Source organism: Excalfactoria chinensis, chromosome 12, assembly GCF_039878825.1.
Source record: "Excalfactoria chinensis isolate bCotChi1 chromosome 12, bCotChi1.hap2, whole genome shotgun sequence".
NCBI classification, from domain to species: Eukaryota; Metazoa; Chordata; class Aves; order Galliformes; family Phasianidae; genus Excalfactoria; species Excalfactoria chinensis.
Window position 1 is genome coordinate 16,420,022 of NC_092836.1, and position 21,270 is coordinate 16,441,291.

General features: G+C 50.9%; 2 protein-coding genes across 3 annotated transcripts in view; one reads left to right on the forward strand and one right to left on the reverse strand.

Annotated features, from left to right (window-relative positions):
• DNAH1 (dynein axonemal heavy chain 1) overlaps nt 1-21,270 on the forward strand; it is a 58,610-nt gene that overhangs the window by 30,941 nt on the left and 6,399 nt on the right. The window contains exons 41-66 of the mRNA XM_072347867.1: nt 253-393; nt 621-781; nt 1,256-1,413; nt 1,536-1,709; nt 2,065-2,103; nt 2,856-3,034; nt 3,907-4,137; nt 5,531-5,727; nt 6,298-6,433; nt 7,252-7,460; nt 7,921-8,092; nt 8,440-8,631; nt 9,216-9,326; nt 10,248-10,433; nt 14,516-14,707; nt 15,138-15,305; nt 15,949-16,140; nt 16,495-16,626; nt 17,023-17,148; nt 17,700-17,819; nt 18,845-18,994; nt 19,142-19,302; nt 19,404-19,629; nt 19,714-19,909; nt 20,582-20,733; nt 21,004-21,200. Of these exons, the coding sequence (XP_072203968.1) occupies nt 253-393; nt 621-781; nt 1,256-1,413; nt 1,536-1,709; nt 2,065-2,103; nt 2,856-3,034; nt 3,907-4,137; nt 5,531-5,727; nt 6,298-6,433; nt 7,252-7,460; nt 7,921-8,092; nt 8,440-8,631; nt 9,216-9,326; nt 10,248-10,433; nt 14,516-14,707; nt 15,138-15,305; nt 15,949-16,140; nt 16,495-16,626; nt 17,023-17,148; nt 17,700-17,819; nt 18,845-18,994; nt 19,142-19,302; nt 19,404-19,629; nt 19,714-19,909; nt 20,582-20,733; nt 21,004-21,200 (4,298 nt within the window). The remainder of the gene's footprint in view (nt 1-252; nt 394-620; nt 782-1,255; nt 1,414-1,535; nt 1,710-2,064; nt 2,104-2,855; nt 3,035-3,906; nt 4,138-5,530; nt 5,728-6,297; nt 6,434-7,251; nt 7,461-7,920; nt 8,093-8,439; nt 8,632-9,215; nt 9,327-10,247; nt 10,434-14,515; nt 14,708-15,137; nt 15,306-15,948; nt 16,141-16,494; nt 16,627-17,022; nt 17,149-17,699; nt 17,820-18,844; nt 18,995-19,141; nt 19,303-19,403; nt 19,630-19,713; nt 19,910-20,581; nt 20,734-21,003; nt 21,201-21,270) is intronic.
• LOC140258000 (HAUS augmin-like complex subunit 3) lies at nt 11,123-18,230 on the reverse strand. 2 transcript variants are annotated; one of them, XM_072347865.1, is made up of 6 exons: nt 18,167-18,200; nt 17,713-17,784; nt 12,894-14,038; nt 12,283-12,722; nt 11,824-12,040; nt 11,123-11,709 (listed from the first exon to the last, which is right to left on the reverse strand). In XM_072347865.1, exons 3-6 carry the CDS (start codon nt 14,019-14,021, stop codon nt 11,491-11,493), a joined length of 2,004 nt encoding a protein of 667 aa, XP_072203966.1. In that variant the 5' UTR covers nt 14,022-14,038; nt 17,713-17,784; nt 18,167-18,200; the 3' UTR covers nt 11,123-11,490. The 2 variants fall into 2 exon arrangements, with proteins under 2 accessions (XP_072203966.1, XP_072203967.1); XM_072347866.1 differs by lacking the exon at nt 17,713-17,784 and having other exon boundaries at nt 18,167-18,230.

Consider the following 21,270-nt stretch of genomic DNA (forward strand, 5'->3'; position numbering starts at 1 on the left):
AAGGAAAGGCAGATGTGTTGCTGCTGGGGCTGCCTCCCACCCAGAGGAAGCAAGTCAGGTGATTACAGCTTTGCACTGCAGAAGGTAATTGGGAAGCAGAATTAAACAGAGGGACTGGGAAGCTGATATCCTACAAGAATCTGAGCTGCTACACAAGGAGCTGTGATGGGAATACACAGCAGAAATAGTGTTTTCCTATTCTCATAGCAGATAAATGCAGCTGTCCCCTCTAAATGCACCCATGCTTTTCAGGTGCGCTGGGAGAAGTGGCTGGACCCTACAGCAAAGTTCACCATGGTTCCTGATACCAACTACTGTGACATTATCGTGCCCACAGTGAACACAGTCCGAATGGCATACCTGCTGGAGCTGCTGCTTATCAACTGTAAGCCAGTACGTACCCACGCTTGTCTTTGCTTTTGTATTCACTATTTTCCTCTTTAACAGGGGAACCTTTTCCTCTCCCAGGGCAGTCAGAACTGAGAGATCTGTTAGCCTGAACCTCTTTCCTTAGTGAAGAAGCAGCAAACCTGCTGTCCTCTCTGAGCTTTTGAGAGTCTGAGAGGGCAGGAACCTACATTGCCTTCAGCAAGTATTGCTTGTTATGGTTATGCTTCTAGGTTCTCTGCATCGGTCCCACTGGCACAGGCAAGACTCTCACGATTACAGACAAGCTTTTGAAGAGCTTACCTCTCAAATTTATCAGCCACTTCCTGACATTTTCTGCACAGACCTCTGCTAACCAAACTCAGGATCTCATTGACAGCAAACTGGAGAAGAGGCAAGTTTCCTTTGGGTTACTGCAAAGGCCGTATCCCTGAGCTTAGTATTTCTATTAGCTTGGCTGCTGAGTTTCACCCCAGGACATTAAGGGACCAAAAACACATCTGTGGGTAAGAAGCTGGACAGACAATGGATGTGAGCTAGGATTGTGAAAGTGGATTTTAACTGATACAGTGGTGATAGGGATAGTGTAGTGGTGATACAGTGGAAAGGATAAGGGAGAGTTTGTACTCATGCATTTCATCGACACTGGCCATAAGGATACAAAATTGTGCCCATATAATTGCGAAGCTCACACCTCAAACGTTACATTAGATCTTTTCCATGCAAAGGCTCATATGCGAAGGGGTTTATAAGTGTAAAGAAGCTGAAACTGCTGACTCTGGAAACCACTGGAGGAAAAAACTGCTTTTGAATCGAGTTAGGAGTTCCTCTGCGAGTCCTGTGTCCTTACGCAGCTCTGTCCTTACAGGCGGAAGGGAGTGTTTGGGCCTCCAGTTGGACGGTACTTCATATTCTTTATTGATGACTTGAACATGCCCACGTTGGAGACATACGGTGCACAGCCACCCATTGAGCTGCTGCGGCAGTGGATGGACCACCAGGGCTGGTACGACAGGAAGCAGATCGGTACGACCCAGGTCTTTGCCCAGTAACCCTGGCAGGAGTTGGCCCTGTTGATAGATACACAACCTTCCTGGGGAGATCTGGTTTCAGCTCAGCATTCAGCCCCGCTTTCACACTTCTTCAAGGTACATTTAAGAAGCTGGTGGATATTAATTTTGCCTGTGCCATGGGACCTCCTGGGGGGGGAAGGAACGCTGTTACTCCACGCTTCACACGTCATTTCAATTACCTGTCCTTCACGGAGATGGACGATGACAGCAAGAAGACCATCTTCTCCAACATCCTCGGCAGTTGGATGGGTAAGTTCAGCAGACAACTGCCTCCTCCTCCTATCGCAAGTCGACCCAATGGTAATGGGGGTTATTATTGACAGCTTAATGTTGGTGAACTAATGGAAGTGTTAGACGATGGAACTTGAATTGATTGCTTGAAGGCATTCTTGAGAAACTGTTGTTTGAGCCTCAGCAAACAGAGAACTGAAGTGCTGTTTGGTCTCTGGGCCAAACTAGGCAACTTCAACTTTGGCTCTCATGGTTTGATTAAATAGCACACAGCCTGTGCATTTTAAAGAGCTGTGTTTGCAATAGATGGTGTAGATATCCTTCACCTCCACAAGCAAAGCAGTAACTCATGTTTTCTATCTTTGTTTCCTAGCTGGCCTCCTAGGAGAAAGAAGTCATAGAGATCCAGTGCGTAAGTAAAAGCAGAAAGATGCAAGAGAGACTTAACAGGCTGGTGGGCACAGCATGGAATAGCTTACCTGTGCCTTCAGCAGGCAGACACTTGCCCAGACAACAGCCTTCTGCAGGAGTAAGCCTTCTGTTACTCCCCATCTGTTGCAGTCTGTGGGCAGTTGAGCAGGGAGGATCTGATCACAGTGCTACAGCCATCCATGGGGGGGGGGGGGGGGGGGAAAGGGTTCATTTGAAGTGAAATAAGTTCCTCTTGTATTTGACAGGGTGGGAATTTAGGATCGTCTTTGCAAATGTGCTCTCCTCTGCAAATCTGCCAGCAGGAAGGAGTGAGAATGGTGGGCTATGAGAAAGGCAAAGCAGAGCTTTGAGTGCTTACAGTACTCACAGGTGCCACTACCTGACTGTGAGCTCAGGGACACAGTAAAGTATATAGCTGTGATTGAAAAGAGAATCAACCCATTTTGGAAATAGTGTCAGAAGCACCGCTGTGTCACAGGACACAAGTCGGAATTTGCTGACTAGCAATGATGTTTGCATCATTGCATCCCTACTGCAATGAGCTGGGACTTGTTCAGGGTCTCACACAATATCCATACTAGGAAACTGAGGGGGAGAAATGTCATGGGTTACCATGACAGGAGCCGAATCCTAGCAGCACCTCTGCCTCTCGGTGCCTCCAGTCTGCACTGCTAGGACTATCTTGTCCCAGAGCTGCCACTTTGGCACCCTCCCTGTCTTCTGTCCCTGCAGCTGGAGCGGTCGCAGTCAAAGACTTGAATGAGCCCCTGGTTGATGCCACTATCTACGTGTATTTGACCATCACGTCCCAGCTGTTGCCCACACCTACAAAGTCACATTACACCTTCAACCTGAGAGACCTCTCCAAGGTGTTCCAGGGCATGCTCATGGCTCAGCCCGGCAACATCAAGGTCAGTCCTGCCATCAGCACAACCATGGCACCCAGAGAAAGACCAGAAGCATTCCAGCTCAAACCTCAGTTTATTGTTGAAGTATTTTTATACTGTTAATGAATTTAGAGGGGTGTTCTCCTACTGATCACAAACCCAAGGCTTCCTTGTTGTGGGATCATAGGATCCTAGAATGGCCTGGGTTGAAATGGACCACAATGATCATCCAGTTCCAACCCCCTGCTATGTGTAGGGTCACCAACCAGCAGCACAGAGCCACATCCAGCCTGGCCTTGAATGCCTGCAGGGATGAGGCATCCACAGCCTCCTTGAGCAACATGGCCACAGTCTCAATGCCATTTGCTCCTGTGGGGCTGGACACAGCCCTGAGAGATCACAGAAGGGCAGAGATATTGTCCTGTTACAGTCTTATGCTGATAGAGGCTTCTGTCTCTTCAGGAACCTTGCTGTGTAAGTACAGCCTGTAGGCATTGACTCATCATAGGAAGTACTTGGGGGACCTGCTTCTGTGCCACACCTGAATAGAAGGATCCTTGTAGAAAATAGGAGAAACTTGTGAAAACAGTTTAAATTGAGTCATACTGAGGGGAGGATAAGGACAAATAACGTGAAATTGAGATCTCTCCAAGAAACCTTGGCATGAGGACAAAATAGAGAGGGCACTGAGTGCAGCTGTAATGAGCTCTCTGCCAAGCAGCTGTTTTGAAAAGAGTTGCTTTTGAGAGAAGGAAATGCAGCTTCTTCCTCCCAGTTCTTTCTCCACCCCAGCTGCTTTAAAGCAGGAGTGGGGCTGGCCACATGGAAACCAGCCTTCCTGGCTGAGAGACTCATAAGGCTGCTTTGCTTCAATGTTTGCTGGGATTTCCTGCCAGGACAAACACCACCTGCTGAGACTGTGGTACCATGAGAGCTGCCGGGTCTTCTGTGATCGCCTGGTCACCAAGGAAGACCGGACCTGGTTTGACAACCTGATGAGAAATATGATGGAGAAACTAGACACCACTTTCGAAGAGGTTGTTCCATCCCAGCCAGTTCTGTTTGGAGACTTCATGGAACCAGGGGCACATATCAAACTGTACGAAGAAATTGAAAGCCAGGAAAAGGTAAGGATCTTGGGGATCGTGACAGTATGAATTCTGTTCACCTCTTCCAAGTCTTCTGCAAGCGAAAGAAAAGAGTTGGTAATAACCATGGGGCTGCTTGAACTGAAGGTATCTGGAGTCACAGACTTACTTGGGGCTCTCATATGAAATTCTACTCCAGATATAAGCAGAGGCTGCTTTTGCTGTGGATGAGAAGTTGAGGTGGAACAAGCTGTCTCTGTACTGTCATCCTGGGGGCTGTCTGCTACGCCAAGTCCCCCGAATAAGCCATAGTCGGGAATGAAAAGCGAAATTTGCTGAAGAGAAATGGCACATTACCCCCAAACAATACTGTATTTGCCATTAAAGCCTTCACAATTGACCTTTGCAACTAATTAATGTTACTGCCAGATTCCCTGTTGGAAAAGACACTGCGAGCGCTTTGGTAGTGGTAATTAAGTGAAGGCAACGAGCAGCGCGTTTTGCACTCGTTATCAGAAACAGATGATTATCCTGTCATCTCCCCTCTTGTGACAGCCGTGTGACAAGGACTGGTAATTAACTGAGCTTCCCAGTCCTTTTTGCCTGTCCCCCCACTGAGGCAAGCACAGCTGAGGCAGGCAGGCTTACCAAGCTGCTGTACTGTGCCCTGATGCACAGAGGACATGGTCGCCTAGGCAGGGACCTCAGCACTGTTGTAGCTGTAGTTGCTGTTACTTGGCCAGGTTTGCAGTGAGAATCCTGAGGGGGCTGTGACCAAATCCTGAACGTTTTTGTGTCTCTTCTGCTCTGGACTGAGTGTGGTGTTGAGCAGAGCTCTGGAAAAGTCGGAGGACATCAATTGTGGAATTATCTTGTGCAGTGGTTGGACCACAAAAGCAGCTCACTTCTGTGCATGTCTACCTTTTCTACCTATGAACAGCAAAGTCTCCTTCCAGCTCCTGCCCTTTCAGCACCCTAACCTCAGCATTCAGCAGGCAGGAGCTGGCTATAGAACCAGGAGGCCATCCTAAATACAGGCCCTGGAGCAGCACAGGTTGGGCAGCCATAAGCTATTTTATTTTGGATCCTTCCTTGCTGCTTTTCCAGGCAAACAACATCACCGGGGTCAGCAGACCTTGAACACTTGCCTGAGTTACTTTAAGGTCTCTATTCAGCAACCACTGCCATCACCATCAGCTAAATTCAGCCCGGTTCCCTAGCAGTTCCTAATAGGAACATGGAGCAAACAGAGCCATCACCTCCTTGCAGGCAGCTCCTAGGCAGCAACTGAGAGAAGAAGCTGTTCCTAGGACCAAGTGAGCTCCAAGCTCTGCCTTCCCAGATGGCAGTCTGTGCTTACACACAGCTACAATTACACCCCCCTCACAATTGCTTGTAACTGTTGGCTGTAACTGTCTGCTTCTGCCCATAGCTGAAAAGTGTGCTTGAGGATTACCTGGAAGAGTACAACCAAACCAGCACTGCAGAGCTGAAGCTGGAGCTTTTCATGGATGCAATGCAACACATCTGCCGAATCAGCCGGATCCTGCGGCAGGCCCCAGGGAATGCCCTTCTCCTGGGTGTTGGGGGCAGTGGGAGGCAGTCTCTCACCAGGCTGGCATCTCACATGTAAGTGATCTGCTCCTGTGCATATAGAGGGGAGCAGCTCCATGGGGGCTGCCTTTGGAGATTCCCCTCTCATGCCCTTCCTGCTACTGCTTGCACAGATTTGTGCTTGCTGACTCCTCAGGTTTAACACTCAAGATCCAGGGCTCAAGTTAATGTGTGCATCTACACTAGGAAAACTGGGCTCTTCCTTGCCAGCAGTTGGGTTGCTGCCATGTGCATGCAGTGAACAAACAAGGGTAATCCAGCCCTAGGCAGCCTCAGCATGGCTATGGCAGAGATGAGGGCTCTTTCCTTGGGAGATGGGCAGCAGGAAGATGAAGATGAGAACCAACAGCGACAAAGTAACCAAGTGATGCTGACGGGCTGCTGTGTGAGATCTGTGAAGTCTTGGGGGCCAAAGGGCCTCAAGGGGGAAACATGAAGAAGCAGAAAAATGGGCTGGAGAAGCAAGTTCTTCCAGTCCTGAACACACAAAGTGATCCTCAAAAACGCAGCCATGGTTCCTCTGCAGGAATGACCAAAGAAGGCAGTTCTATAGGGTGTGATTTCACAGGCTTCTCTTTCCTTCAGGGCAGAATATGAGTGTTTCCAGATTGAATTGTCCAAGAATTACGGCGTGAATGAATGGCGAGATGATGTGAAGAAGATCATGATGAAGGCAGGCCTTGAAAGCATACCCAAGACATTCCTGTTTGTGGATACACAGGTAGGGCAGTGTTAGCACGGCTGACTTGTTGTAAGGAGCTGGGATCACATCTTTAAGTTCAACAATTTTCCCCCAGGAGTTTGATACAAGACAACAGTGGCTTGTTACTGTAAACTGTAGCTGTAGATGAACTCCTGGAATCCGTGGTTAAATTTCCCATGGGCTTTTATACTGCCATCGTTATCATAGGAACCAGGTTGCTTCAAGCAGCGCCCTGAGCAGAGAGATGAGCATCTGTCAAATGCTGCTTGTTCACTCATCCTTTAGCCTGCAGTGAGGAGCAGATGTGGGAGAAGGGTGGGGGGCATTGGAGGGTACTTTAGACAAGTAGATGGATACTGTGTATTTCTGATGTAGAAAGGGTGGAGAGGTGAGTGCTGCTCTGGAGGGAGATCATCCCACAGACTGTGATGTGTCCCTGCAATTACTCTGCCTCTCGTATCAATGAGCTTTATCCTTTATCTATCAGCTGTGATGGAGAAACAAGGACCTGGAGAGCCCTGGGGGTGGGGTCTGGTCACAGAGTCACAGCATGGAGCAAAACCCCAAGCATGATATAAGGAGATAGTGAATGAGCAGAAGGAAGTCTTGTTCCTAGACATCTCCACCTCTAAAGTGGCTGAATGTGGCTGTTCAATTGCAAATGCTGGCCCTGAGACATGAACGTCCCTTACTGGAGCCCAGCAACCATAGAAACAATTTCTTCTAGCAGAGGCTGTGGGCTGTATTTATCCAGAGGTTCGTTATATGACACACAGAGACCTGACTCTCTTATAACTTAAGAAACCACCTTTTCTCTTTTCATCTCATCTACTTAGATTAAAAGTGAGTCTTTCCTTGAGGATATCAACAACCTGCTCAATTCTGGTGACATTCCCAACATTTACAGCCCCGATGATCAAGAACAGATCATGAATGCCATGAAACCTGTTGTGAGAGAGCTGGGCCAGCAGCCCACCAAGGCCAACCTGATGGCTGCATACACAGGACGGGTTCGCAGTAACATCCACATGGTCCTGTGCATGAGGTATAACTCGAGGGTAGGGTGGTACTATCAGTGTTAATTATGCCTTCCTTGTGCTTTGCCTTGATCTTTGTTGGAGGATCTTTGTCTCTCAGCTTTGGAAGGGAAGTAGGGTTTGCACATCACCTTCCCCTGCTGTGTGCAGGGTCACCAACCAGGCTGCTCAGAGCCACATCCAGCCTGGCCTTGAATGCCTGCAGGGATGGGGCATCCACAGCCTCCTTGGGCAACCTGTTCCAGTGTGTCACCACCCTCTGGGTGAAAAACTCCCTCCTAATATCCAGCCTAAACCTTCTCTGTCTCAGCTTAAAGCCATTCCCCCTTGTCCTGTCAACACGATTGTGATGCAGATTAATTCAGGCTTGGAGGAAGGATGCATGAAAGTGCAGGGCAGGCTCAGCAAGTGGGAAAGCTGCTCTATCCTTGTACATACAATCAGTTGTAACATTTCTTTTCCATCCAGCCCTATTGGAGAAGTGTTCCGTGCACGCTTGAGACAGTTTCCCTCTCTTGTGAACTGCTGTACCATTGACTGGTTTAACGAGTGGCCTGCTGAAGCCCTGCAGTGTGTTGCCTTTTCCTTCTTGCACGAGAACCCACATCTCAGTGCCAGCACCGATACCGTGGATGGGATGGTAGGTGCCACACAAAGCACAGCTCTTATATGATCATGTGCTTCATCTCCAGCTGCACATAGGCAACAGATGCAGGACACCTGCAGAAAGGTCCCATCCTGGAGCAGCAATGATTCATAATCAGTTCATTAACATCCAGAGCCAATTAGATTTTATGTGCCTTGAAATACCAAGTTCATTTCTTACCCTCTATGGCAATGAAGCCCACATGCACACACAAGCTTTGCTGCAAGTGTACACTAAGGCACTTTTAAGCCCACCCCACCCCCTGTGCTCTCTACACATGCTCTATAGACTTGCCTAACATTCAACACTGAATAAAATCGAATCTTTTTCCTTTCTTTCAGGTTCAAATGTGTGTAGAAATCCACCAGGGTGTGGCAAGGAAGTGCCAAGTGTATCTGGCTGAGCTGGGCAGGCACAATTATGTCACTCCCAAGAGCTACCTCGATTTCCTCAGCATCTTCTGTTCCCTGATTGGAAAAAAGAAACAGGAGCTGAAAACAGCCAAAAACAGGATGGAAGGAGGCCTGGACAAGGTCTGTCCTTTGCAACCTATGCTCTGAGCATTGTTTTTATAGCTGTATTGATGCAGTGAGATGCCCCACACAGAGCTGGCTAACAGGAGGAAACTCACACTGCAGCAGACAAGAACAGTGTGTTCTGCTGGCCTCAGTCCTCCCATATAGGCCTGAGACAGTGCTAAAAGCAATAATGGTCCCCATACTTCAGGCACCATAGAGTTCTCTATAGCCCATCTCTCAGGAACTTCCTTATTAGTCTTTTAATTGAAAGCCTTATAATGACAGCATGCTTCTGCTGACTGACTGCCAGGAGTTTGTGTACTGAAAGTGCCTGCAGGCTGCAGCTTGGGAACAACAGCCTCAAGCTAATGTTTCCCATGCTAGACATGTTCAGAGCACAGCTCTTACTTCTTTATACGTAACAATGCAAGCCTAGCCTGAGTCTGGGTTTGGGTTATAAGACACACTTAAATACCTCATTAGACTTGGATTGTGGACCAGGGCAAGACCTGTATCATACAGTCAGACACCGTGCAAGGAGAACCCACTGGGGCAATGCACACCTTCCCTGGGGCTCTCACACTGCTCTGCTCCCACAGCTCCTGCAAACAGCAGAGGATGTAGCAGTAATGCAGGAAGAGCTGGAGTCTTCCCGCCCTCTCCTGGCACAGGCAGCCAAGGACACCGAGGCCACCATGGAGCAGCTGAAGGTACTGCTGCTGGACTGCCCCTCAGTGTCCATATTTCCACCTCTGACAGAGTGGGGGGAGGCCTTGCAAGGAATGGTGCTTTATCTGCGAGTACAAGAGCTCCAGATTGCTTTTGTGCAGTAGGCATTTACACAGAGCAGCACTGCCAGGGCAAGGTCCCCTGCTGGGGACCCTCCTACCCTGCTAGCTGGCAACAGCTCATCTGCTCCTGTCTGAAGCCACAGCTCAGGGTGGCAAGAAGCCAAGCTAGCAGCTCCCTTCCCTCACTGGGTAAGTTCCTTGCACACACAGGCTATTACTAACTCAGTCCTCTGGTAGCCCGAGGCAGCTTTAAGGACAAACAGCTGCTGCTAAAAGGGCTCCATCCCACACCTCCAACCATACAGCTGGGCACTGACCCAGCCTGCTCTGCCACACAGAAGGGATCCCTCTCTTCCCTCCTCCTCAAGTTCCACCCTGCCCATCTCTCCCTGTGTCATGGCTACACTGTGACACAAACACCCTCCAGCCCTGCTTGCAGTGGGGTCCACATGCACATCTCTCACAGCTTCCTAGGGGTGGCCCAATCCACTCACAGGACAGGGTTTGGTTACATTCCACATGCCCTTTGTACCTGCTGATAATGCTTGCATCCATCCTTAAGGCAAGACAGAATGATAGTTGTAGGAACAAAACCCTACACATCTTATTCCTGTATCTCTCTATACATTTGCTGTCACATCCACTCCCTGAGTTCACTGGAGAAATAGAACAGCTAGCTCCTTCCAGGGCAGACAGAGCTGAAGCTTGTGGATCCTATCTACAATCTCCTGCTGTTATGACAGAGCAGCATGTGTACACTGGAAGAAAAAGCATAGTTATTAGGACCTAGCAATGCAGAGCACCAAATAGATGCTTCTGAGACAGTCTCTGCTTCTGCAGGTGGACACAGCTGTTGCTGAAGAGACACGAACTGCTGTTCAGGCTGAGGAGGCGAAGGCCAATGAAAAAGCCCAGAAAGCCCAAGCTATTGCAGATGATGCTCAGAAGGACCTGGCTGAAGCCCTTCCTGCCCTAGATGCTGCTCTGGCCAGCCTGAGAAACCTCAAAAAAAGTGATGTTACAGAGGTAAGCTTAAGGGGGAATGATGGCACATGGTGGGTGCTGGGGTGGAATCTGTTTCTGAGGGTCAGGAAGGACAGCAAGGCTTTTACCTTAACCTGCTACAGCTGAGCAGCACTTTGCTGCAATTCCTCTTCTATAAGCTTGCACAATCCACAGCCTTTCACACCACCTCCATCCTCTGCACACATGTGGTGGGCTAATTGCCTGCACGTCCTCCACCAGCCACTTCTTCACTTGTCTGTCCTACAGAGTCACACTGTAGGCAGCTACACTGCTGTCCTTGCCTACAGGAGCAAGCAACATCATGATGCAACCCTGAGTGCTGGCTGCATGGTGTGGACGTAGATCCAGTGGCACACCTAACCAGCGAGCTCTTTGGTAAAGGCAGCTACTACCAGGCAGAGGAGAAGAGGCAAGGGTCAGTGGGCTGACTTCAAGGAAACTGGCTGAAAATAGAATGGTCAGAGTGAAAAACCATGGCCAAGTCACAGCAGGAAACATCACAGCCTGTACCTGTAACTTAAAGAGAAACCTCAGCAAGCAGCAGCTACAGCTAGGATCCTCAGCAAAGGATGGGGGTAGTAGATACAGGGTGGGAGTTTTTACTGCACAGGGCAGGACAGCTGTGGTGAGGAGAGACAGACTCATTCTTCTGCAATTGTGAAAAACAGACCTTTTTATTTCCCCCAAAACATGCACAACTCTTTTCCCCAAGAAGGTGGGGAAGGTGCAGGCAGCGCCCATTCCCTTGTAGAGCTGTCATGGCAAGGAGTATCCCAACTATACAAGGTTTCCAAATACCAGCTCAAAGTGCTTCAGCTTCTTACATCTCATCTAACCCTCCCCGTGGCTTTTAGGAACCTTCAACTTTAAGGAATGAGCTCCATGTTTATATTAAGCTTAACTACTGACCATGACCATACCCTGCCACTGGAGCCAGGACCACCAGGGATCTCTCTCAGTCCAATGTGTTGTCTCAACTAGAGGAGAACATCACTTTGCACAGCAAGGATGCATCGTATTGATCTACTCCTTTGCATAGAGGCAGCTCCATCAGTAGTCACTTGGAGGAAGGCAATGCCTGCTTCTCCTGCTCTTCCACCACCTCTCTCAGCCGCTCCTCATTGCAGAAGAAATGAAGGTAGAGGTTGCGCTCTGCCCGCAGGTTGGGGTCCTGCAGAGAGTCACGCTTCACCTTCAGGTCATTCAGGAGTTCTGTCAGGTTTTGGTGGAGAGCATCCTGCGTGGTGATGAGTTGGTGCATCAGTTCAGCAGTCTCCTGAAGGGCAGAAACCAAACGCATTAAAACACACACGGTGTATTAACAGCTCAGTCCACCTACTGTGCAACCCAAGTGGAGCAGGGGGATGGATGGACAGAGTTCCTTACTTACTGGAGAGCAAAGCTGCAGCTGTTTGGAGTCATCGTACAGCTGCCAGTAGAGCTGCTCTATGGTGGACTCCAGGTCGGTGTGTTGGGATATAGGAGCTGCCAGTTGTGCTTCCAGCTCCCTCTGTTCCTGCACCAGCTGGGAACAACAGGCTGCTATGGCCTTGTAGCTGCAGGATTGCTGCACATCCTGGTCTTGCCCCATCAGCACTGCCCAGAGCCTGCAAGAGAGAAGTCAACCAGAGATGTGAGCATCTGACCACACGAAGGAAGAACAGAGCTCAGGGGACAGTGTGTGCAATGGGAGGAGGCTGCCATCACTCCACCATGGAGGCAGGGTGGTCCAGCACTGGTAGAAGAACACTGACTGGTAGCTTTCATCTACCAGAAGCCTCCCCTGTTCCCATGCCATCTTCTCCACATCTTGTTTGTTCCTCATGCACTTGCAGACCTAGAATCTTACCGTGTGGCAATGGAGTCTTTGGGCTCCATCTGTGTGTGTTCAGAACCCTTCGTGGAGGAGTTGGCCTCTTTGCAGCAGTCATGATACACCTGCAGCCTGGCCTGGGCATTCTTCAGAGCAGTTTCTACCTCTCCCAGCCAAGCAGCCTTCTGGTCCAGTTCCTTTCTCTCACGTTTCAACTGGAGCTCCAGCAGATCCAGTCGGCTTTGCTGGCTTGCCACCCATGCAGCTGCCTGCTCCTGCCTCCGGCCAATACTCTGCAGGCGAGCATTATCCAGACGGAGCTTTTCCTGCAGGACAGGCAGGAGGAAGAGCCTGACTGCTGCCTTCACCTGGGGCAGCAGCTGGTGGCTCTGGATCTGAGCAATGTCACAGTGCAGGGCATGAAGCTGCTTCTCAAACGTGGCAGTGTGACTCCGGAGCTTGGCTTCTACTACATGCTGTATGAGGGAAGATGAGGGAGGTCGCTGTCAAGGCACAGTGCTGGCACTGCCCAGCTTGGCCGCAGCCTCTAGGCACATTTGCTGTGCCCCAGTGCCTGGTGGAGGAGTGCTGCAGCACAGTCACACCGTGCTCCAAAGGGTGGGATTGGAAAGGAGCACTGATCCTACCTTGTTCTCCTTGAGAGCCTGCAGGGTCTTTTGGGCCCAATTTAATGCAGCACAGCTGCCTTCCACTTTGGCTGACATGGCTATAACCTCCATCTGAGCACAGATATATGCTGTCTCCAACTGCCTCATCTCCATCCAGAAGCTGTCTTGGTTGCCCAGTATTTCATCTCCATTAGTCCTAAGGCTTTTCAGCCCCATTTGCTCGGTGTCTGTTCTCTTTGTGGCATCCTGGCTGCCACCTTTTTCCTCCCCATCCCCCACACTCAGCTCCTCACTCTCACTCTTCCCCTCAGCTGCAGGTCCTGCCCTTGAGCCTTGAACCTTTATTTCCTGGCTATCAGCTGCCACCCCTCGGCCTGTCTCTGCACACTCTGGATGAGGGGCTGCTCTTCTTCCTCCCAGTATTTCCGAGCTCCCAGGCAGGTCCTGCTCCATTAAATGCTCAAATGCATCTGTGAGCTGCTGTTCAAGCTCTATGTAGCCTCTGAGGTCCATCTCATGCAGCAGTGCCGGCCGCTGGCCTTTCCTTGCTTCCTCATGCTGCTCTACCTGCTGCTTTGCAGCCTCAATGAGCTGCTTTAGGACAGTGGTGGCTCGAAAGATCTCCACTCTCAGCTCTACGTGAGCCTTCCTCAAGACCTCCTTCATTGCCTTCTCCCCCTCCTCCTCCAAATACCTCAGCTCCTGCTGCAAGCCGACTGCCCAAATCAACAGCTTGTTGAGCTGCCTGAGCTGATGGGCACTGTAGTCCTTCAGCTCCTGGAGCTCCTGCTCCAAGGCCTCCAAAGAGCTTCCCTCAGCCTCTGGTATCACACGTGTGAGCTGCGGGGTCTTCTGGCACTTCTTCAATGCCTGCTCAAGGGCATCACCTTCCAGGATAGGCTTGCCTGCAGCTACCAGAGCATCATAGGCCTGCACCTCAGCTGGGCTCAGCACATTCTCCCGTCCCACTGTTTTGCAGAACCATATGATGAACTGCTCAGCCTCAGGGCATTCGAAGAGCCAGTCAAAGTCCTTCTCACAGAGGGTATCTGCCTGTGGGTAGAACAGCCGCAGCGTCTTCACAAACTCTGCCCCTCTGTTGACTCTGTCTTGGGGGAAGGTCTGGAAACGCCTCCAGCTGGACATGGCAAGGACAGCCAACACTAGAAAGGGACAAAGCAGGAGTTATTCCTAAGAGCCCTGATGCCCACAGCCATCCCAAAGGTGCCCTAGCAGCTCTCCTAGCAGCCTACTTGAAGGGCTGCAGCAGCCCCTTCACAACTGATACAGCACTGCAGGCCCTGCAGCGTTCCCAGAGTGGGGTACAAGACAACTAAGAGCCCACAGAGCAAGGGAGAAAGCCTGCCCATACCACGTCTGCACTTCCCCCTTCCCTGTGGGCATACAGCTCTGATTGCTTTGCCAAGACATCTACAGCTTGAAGATAGATCTCCATCTCAGAGCATTGGGGCAGGCTGTTTCCAGCCTTCTCAGTTTTCTCCTTAGCTTTTCTGATAATCAGTTTTCTTTTCTGATACCTCTCCCTCCTCTAAGTGGGCTCCCTCCACCCCAGCTGAGGTTGAATAGCCCATCTCATCATCAAGGACCAAGCCAACCCATTGTCTCCATTTGGATTGAAGGTCCGAGCGATGCAGCGGCCTCCCCCCGGTGTGAAAATGGTGATCGAAGCAGTCTGCATCATGAAGGAAGTCAAGCCCAAGAAAGTGGCAGGGGAGAAGCTGGGCACCAAGGTGGATGACTACTGGGAGCCAGGCAGGGGCCTTCTCCAGGATCCAGGGAAGTTCTTGGACAGCCTGTTTAAGTATGATAAGGTAAGTGGCAACGGAGCAGAGCTGTGACCAGGAATTGGTCATTACCTTGCACAGATCTTGCTAACAACAATGAGGCTTAAAGCTTCTTCCAGGCAGTGCCCCTTAGTAGCAAGGAAGAATTTGTCCTGGATGCTCCCACATCAGCTCACTTCATTACTTTGGACTGTGGGACCTCTGCTCGTTCCACTTGAAAGAGCTGGATGAAAATCCCGACACATGCTATAGGAAGGGATTTACCCAAGCCCACTGCTGTGCTTCCCAGCCTTCATCACAGAGCAGTGCAATTCATTTGCTCCAGTGCAATGCCTTCACTGCCCTTAGCAGTGCTGGGGCGGGCTGCAGCCACTGGGGGAAGCCTTTTCTGACCCTGCTCCATCAGATCTTTGGCACCTCATCTCCATTCTCCTTTCTCTCCCACCATTGCTCACAGGACAACATTCCAGACGCCGTGATCAAGGCCATCCAGCCTTACATTGACAGTAAGGATTTCCAGCCAGCTGCCATCGCCAAGGTCTCCAAAGCTTGCACCTCCATCTGCCAGTGGGTGCGCGCCATGCACAAGTACCACTTTGTAGCCAAGGTTGTGGAGCCCAAGCGGGTAAGTGGCAGCACAGTTGGTTGCTCTTGGTGTCAGGGCACACAGGGCTACGGTCCTTTCTGTGTGATGATGAGAGTCCCCAGCTTCAGTGTGCAGCTCAGGATTTAAGACTCCAATTAAGCCCTGATAGAGCTACTAAACCCAGAAACCCATTAACTTAATAAAGCCGAGGGGAAAAAAGTCACACTGAGACAGAATTGATGCTGTGCCCTTCGGGCCAAACCCTAACCCAGCAGAAACTACTTCCAGAAGCACTTCCCATCTTCCCATACCTCATTTGTGTTTCATCTTGATCTTCTCCAAGCCAAGTGTTTGCTGGGGTGAGCAGAGGAAGCTTTCCTCCTGTTCGGCATTAGGCCACATCCCGAGCAGTAAGCTCCTGCAGGCTCCTGGCTTTTTGAAGCTACACACAAACTATTATTTCCTCACTCCTGCTTTTTTATTCCTGGCCTCGGAGAATCTCCCAGTAGAGTCCTGCAGGTCAGCCTTTGTTGCACAGGGAAGGATCTCAGCTCCAATTAGTGCTGTTATGAATAAAAAAGGTCACAGTTCCCAACTAGCTCCTGCTGGATGCTCTTGGCTTCTGGGGAGGAGCCTGAGCACAAGCACAGCATCGCCACTGTTTCCTTGTATATCTCCCCAGAAAGCCTTGAGAGAGGCAGAAGAGGACCTGCGTGCAACTCAGGAGGTCCTTGACGAAGCTAAGCAACGCCTGCAGGAAGTTGAAAATGGTATTGCCGCTCTGCAAGCCAAGTACAACAGCTGCATAGCCAAGAAGGAGGAACTGGAGATGAAGTGTGAGCAGTGTCAGCAGAGACTGGGCCGAGCCGCCACGGTAGGGAACAGCTCTGCCTATTTACAAGAGATAACTTGACTTCAGGCCAAGGAGCACAGTGGTGAAAATCTCTGTGCCTGCCACTTCCAGCAACGTTTTGTGCCTGCAGCTTATGGCAGCACTGGATTGGAGCTGCCTGGCCAGGTCTCAGCAGCACATTAGGGTTGATGTAGCTAATCTTCCGTGTGCCGCAGCTTCCTTAACCAGTTAAACAGGGACAAATGAGAGCAACCCAGCACAAAGTGCTCAAAGCTGGGACAGAATTTAGGATCTGCAGTGCCCCTCTGGCTCATTCAGTCACCTGCAGCGTTACCCAGAGAGCAGCAGGTCTCACGTGTGCATCTGATTCCACAGCTCATAAACAGCCTGGCTGATGAGAAGGTGCGCTGGAAGGACGCTGTTGAGAACCTGGATTACAAGATCAACAACATTGCTGGGGATGTGCTGCTTGCAGCTGGCTTTGTTGCCTACCTGGGCCCTTTTACTGTAAGTATGCAGTGCTCCTATTAGCTGCTTTGCTCTCCTGCCCCTTGCTGTTGCCAGCTAGATAGGCTTCAAGTCAGATTCTGCCCTGCTTGGGGTCAGCAGCTGGCAGCTTGCTGTACTTCCCAGCCCCTCTGGTGACCTTGCTGCCCAGGATATCTACCAGCACTGCCCTGGCATGTGGCTACCTGCTAGGAGCCAGGTCAGAGCTGTAACACCACAATCCCTTCAAGCTGGATGCTCAGAATAGGCCAAAAGGATGCAACCTCCCTCCTGGATCTCTCTCCATTGGTGCTAGAGGCTGCACAGGGTCACATATGAGTAGAAACAGAAGGGTTTCATTGCACACACAGTGGAATAGTTGCTACTAAAAGACTGTGATGCTGTTTCTCATGGCAGGGACATTACCGCGTGGCACTGTGCAAGGAGTGGCTGAGCAAGCTCTCAGAAAACAATATTCCTCACACCGAGGAGCCCAACCTGATCAGCACTCTTGGGGACCCCGTGGAAATCCGCTCCTGGCAGGCAAGTAATGGAAAAGATGATGCAGGATGCTGAAGAGGCAGGGGACAGGCCTGCCCCAGGTAAAGGCTAAAACACCCGGTACACAGTTCATTAGGAGATGCTGTACCAAAGGAGAGACCCCAAGAGAGCTCAATAGTCACTGTCAGGGCATGCTGCTCAATGAGCAGAAGGGGACCTGGCACCCCCTAATTCAACCAGCACAGCTCTGTCCTATGGCTCAGCTGCTCCAAAGAGAACTGCAGCTCTTCAGAACCCTCAAGACCATCCCCTGCCCAGCCATAACCTCCACAGCATGGCCATGCAGGGGCCAGGATAGCAAAGGCATCTCAGGACGAACCTTATTACATATCGTAGCTACCATCCTGCATGACTAAACAGAGCCAAAAGGTGCTCTCTGAATCTGGGCCCCAGAACTGATCCAGCACACACAGCAGGCAAGCGCAATAAAGAGAGAACAGGCCAGCCAGCTCCTAAGACAAGGAGATCAGCTGTGCTGTGTTTCCAGATGTTCCCAGTGGCTGCTAAATAGATGTTTTTTCCCCCCCAATTAGGTTGCTGGTTTACCAAACGACACACTGTCTGTGGAGAATGGGGTAATAACGCGGTTCTCCCAGCGCTGGACTCACTGCATAGACCCTCAAAGACAAGCAAACAAGTGGATCAAGAACTTGGTAAGATCCACAGGGTGAAAAAGCTAAATCCATGGGGTTGGGGAAGCAGCTTTCTGCAGCACAAAGCCTGCTATGCACAGAGCTGCCCTACTGCTGTTCTGCCCCAGCCCTCCCAGTATCAGGCAGGGTCTGAGTTCATCTCAGCTGAACTTCCCTGCTTAGAGGAATCAACACAGGGAAGCAGGGGGGGCCTTCTGCAAGCAAGTAAAACATCCATTTCTGGGGACCTTACCTTCTTCACTGTACTCTAAAACGTAGAGAATAATACCGATATGCCCTGTAACAGCCTTTAATGCCTCTAGGACAGAGAGCTCAGAATGGCATGATTTAACTAGTGAGAACAGTACCTGATGCCAGAGACAAGGGCCACTTCCTCTTCACTCCCTCCACACACTGAGCCCCTCTGGTGCCTTTTCAAGAGCACCAAGAAGACAACAGGCAGCTGCTGCTGTTGTACTCCCCAAAGGCTTTTCCCACCCACCTGCTCTCACTTTGCAGGCAAACGAGCTCTGAGTTGCCATTGCTGGGCTCTGCTGGAAGGAGGTTTCTCCCAGTCCCCTGCTTCCTGCTGGAAGCTGCCTTTGTAGTATCTGGTGATGCCTGTAGTATTTGGGCATTTGGGCTGCCTGTAGTATCTGGTGATGTTCCACGAATGGAGTAAACTTGCAAAAATAGCCACAAATTTGCTAAGCAAGAAAAGATGTAATTTCTGCTGCTTCAGAAAGTTAAATCTGCCTAGCAAGAGACGAGCCATGCACATGAATGATGGGTGGGACACAGGTGAAATGGGATGAGGTGATCTTAGTGGGCAATGGTGAGGTTGGCTGAGCCTCAGTAACCATCACGTCATCAGAAGTGCTGTAGATGTGGCCCCTAATCGGGGTTCAAGGCTTGAGCAGCTTTAATTGACAAGCTGTTATCTCCACTCACTCTTCATCTCCTCAACACAGCAGCAGAGCCCTTGGTATCAGATCTGCATAGCTCTGGGCTCTTCTCCATCCCTGTGTTCCCCTTTTGCCTTTCAGGAGAAGGTGAACGGCCTGGAGGTGGCCAAGATGAGTGACCGGGACTTCCTCAGCAGCCTGGAAAATGCCATTACTTACGGGAAGCCCTTCCTGCTGGAGAACGTTGGCGAGGAGCTGGACCCGGCCCTTGAACCCATCCTGCTCAAGCAGGTCCTTTGTCTAGGCTGGAAGTGGGGTCTGCCAGCAGCTTTGAGCATCTCCACAGGCTCTCTCCTCACTGCAGAGCAGAGGGCACGTGGGATGCCTTCCTTCATAAGAACGGATGTCCCAGCCTTTCTGCTTTTGTCCCTAATACAGACCTACAAACAGCAAGGCAGAACAGTGCTGAAGTTGGGGGATTCGGTGATCCCTTACAATGAGGATTTCAAGCTGTACATCACCACCAACCTGTCCAATCCCCATTACAGCCCTGAGATTTCCACTAAACTCACCCTCATCAATTTCACCATCTCACCCAGGTACGTGCTTACCCCAGCAGCTGCTCCCACTTAGTTTAGCTTATGGCCCTGAAGCCTTTGGGCTCGTTGTCCCTACCCCCACCCCTTGTTTTTTGTTGCAGCGGCTTGGAGGACCAACTGCTGGGACAAGTGGTGGCTGAGGAGCGACCTGACTTAGAAGAGGCTCGAAACCAGCTGATCCTTAGCAATGCTGAGATGCGTCAGGAGCTGAAGGAGATAGAAGACCAGATCCTGTATCGGCTCAGCACTTCCCAAGGAAACCCTGTGGATGACTTGGAGCTCATCAATGCGCTAGAAGCATCCAAGCTCAAGGCAGGGGAGATCCAGGTATGATGTGTGTGTGTTCATCCACTGCAGCCACCCATCTCCTGCCAGCACCGCACAAACTGCAACGTCTCCTGTGTCCCTCAGACCAAGGTGAAGGCGGCAGAGCAGACAGAGGTGGACATCAACACCACACGCTTGGAGTACGCCCCTGTTGCTGTCCGTGCACAAATCCTCTACTTCTGTGTCTCAGACCTGTCCAGCGTGGACCCCATGTACCAGTACTCACTGGAGTGGTTCCTCAACATCTTCCTCAGGGGGATCAGTAACTCGGAGAGAGCAGGTGTGTGCCAGAAATGGTCCCTTCCCATCCCTTTCTTCACACCGTGTTCCTGGCTTAGAAGCTAGGACCCTGAAGAGTCAAGGCAGATGTGCCTGCTTGCTTTGGCTCTCTGCGTGGTCCAGAGCTGCCCGTGGCTGTGTCTGCACAGCGTGGGTTTCAGCTTGCCCTCCTCTTTTGCACTACTCTGCTGCCCCATCTGACAGGCAGGGAGATGGTGGTACAAGGGCACAGACAAGGCGTGTGCCATCCCAGCAGCAATGTGGCTCTGCTGGTCATGGAGCCAGATCCACGTGTGGGTGTTGGCTGCAGGAGCAATCCACCCAGCAGTGCATGGCAGCATCACAGGGCCCTTTTGACTGCTGTGGTGCAGTGACTCCCTCCTGGTGCTAGGGCAGTGCTTTATTCCACACTGGCTCTCTTCTGAGCAGAAGCAGGAGCAAGCAGCTCTATACCCAGCTGCAGAAAACGCCCTTTCTTTGGGGCTGCTTTGTTCAGATACAAGGCCTGTCCTGACCCTTTCCTCCGCACTGCGGTGATTGTACACCCACAAACATCTGGATGATACGCTTCTCGTAGGGGATTCTGCACTAAGCCTGTACTTGAGAGCAGCACTGTTGTCTTGTGCCCCTTCCACATCACCCACTGCCTCGTCTGGACCTTGTCTTTTTCCAGATACTGTGAAGGACCGGATCGTGAACATCAACAACTACGTCACCTTCAGCCTCTACAGCAGCGTGTGCCGTAGCCTCTTTGAGAAGCACAAGCTCATGTTTGCCTTCCTCGTTTGCTCCCAGATCTTGATGAATGACGGGCGGATTGATATGGTATGCAAGTCACTCCAATCCTTGAATAGGGTCCCAGCAGAGCAGCCCAGGCTCAGGTGTACAGTCCCCTTGCTTAGCAGGCAGGTGTGGGAAAAAAGCCTCGTTCCATGGGGCCAGGTGCAAATGTGGCAGGCTGGTTGGTAAAGCTGGAGCCTTTCTGTTCATTCAGATCTCAGACCTTTCCCTGTGCCTACATGCAGGGCTGCTGAACCTGCGTGCTTCAGGCCCAGGGGTGCTGTAAGCCATGGCCTTGTACTGTCCTGTTCTCAGGATGAGTGGCGATTCCTGCTCTCAGGGGGAACTGTAAAGGAGCTGCAGGAGAACCCAGCTCCAGACTGGCTGAATGAGCGAGCGTGGGGAGACATCCTGGCTTTGAGCAACCTGAAGAACTTCTCTGGCTTTGCCGATGACTTTACTGCCAACCTTGCAGCATTCAGGGCCATTTTTGACAGCCAAAAACCTCACAGGTAAATGCCCCAACCTTTGTCAGTTGTGTTGCACTGCGCCAGGCACACGATGGCATCTCTGGAAGAGCAT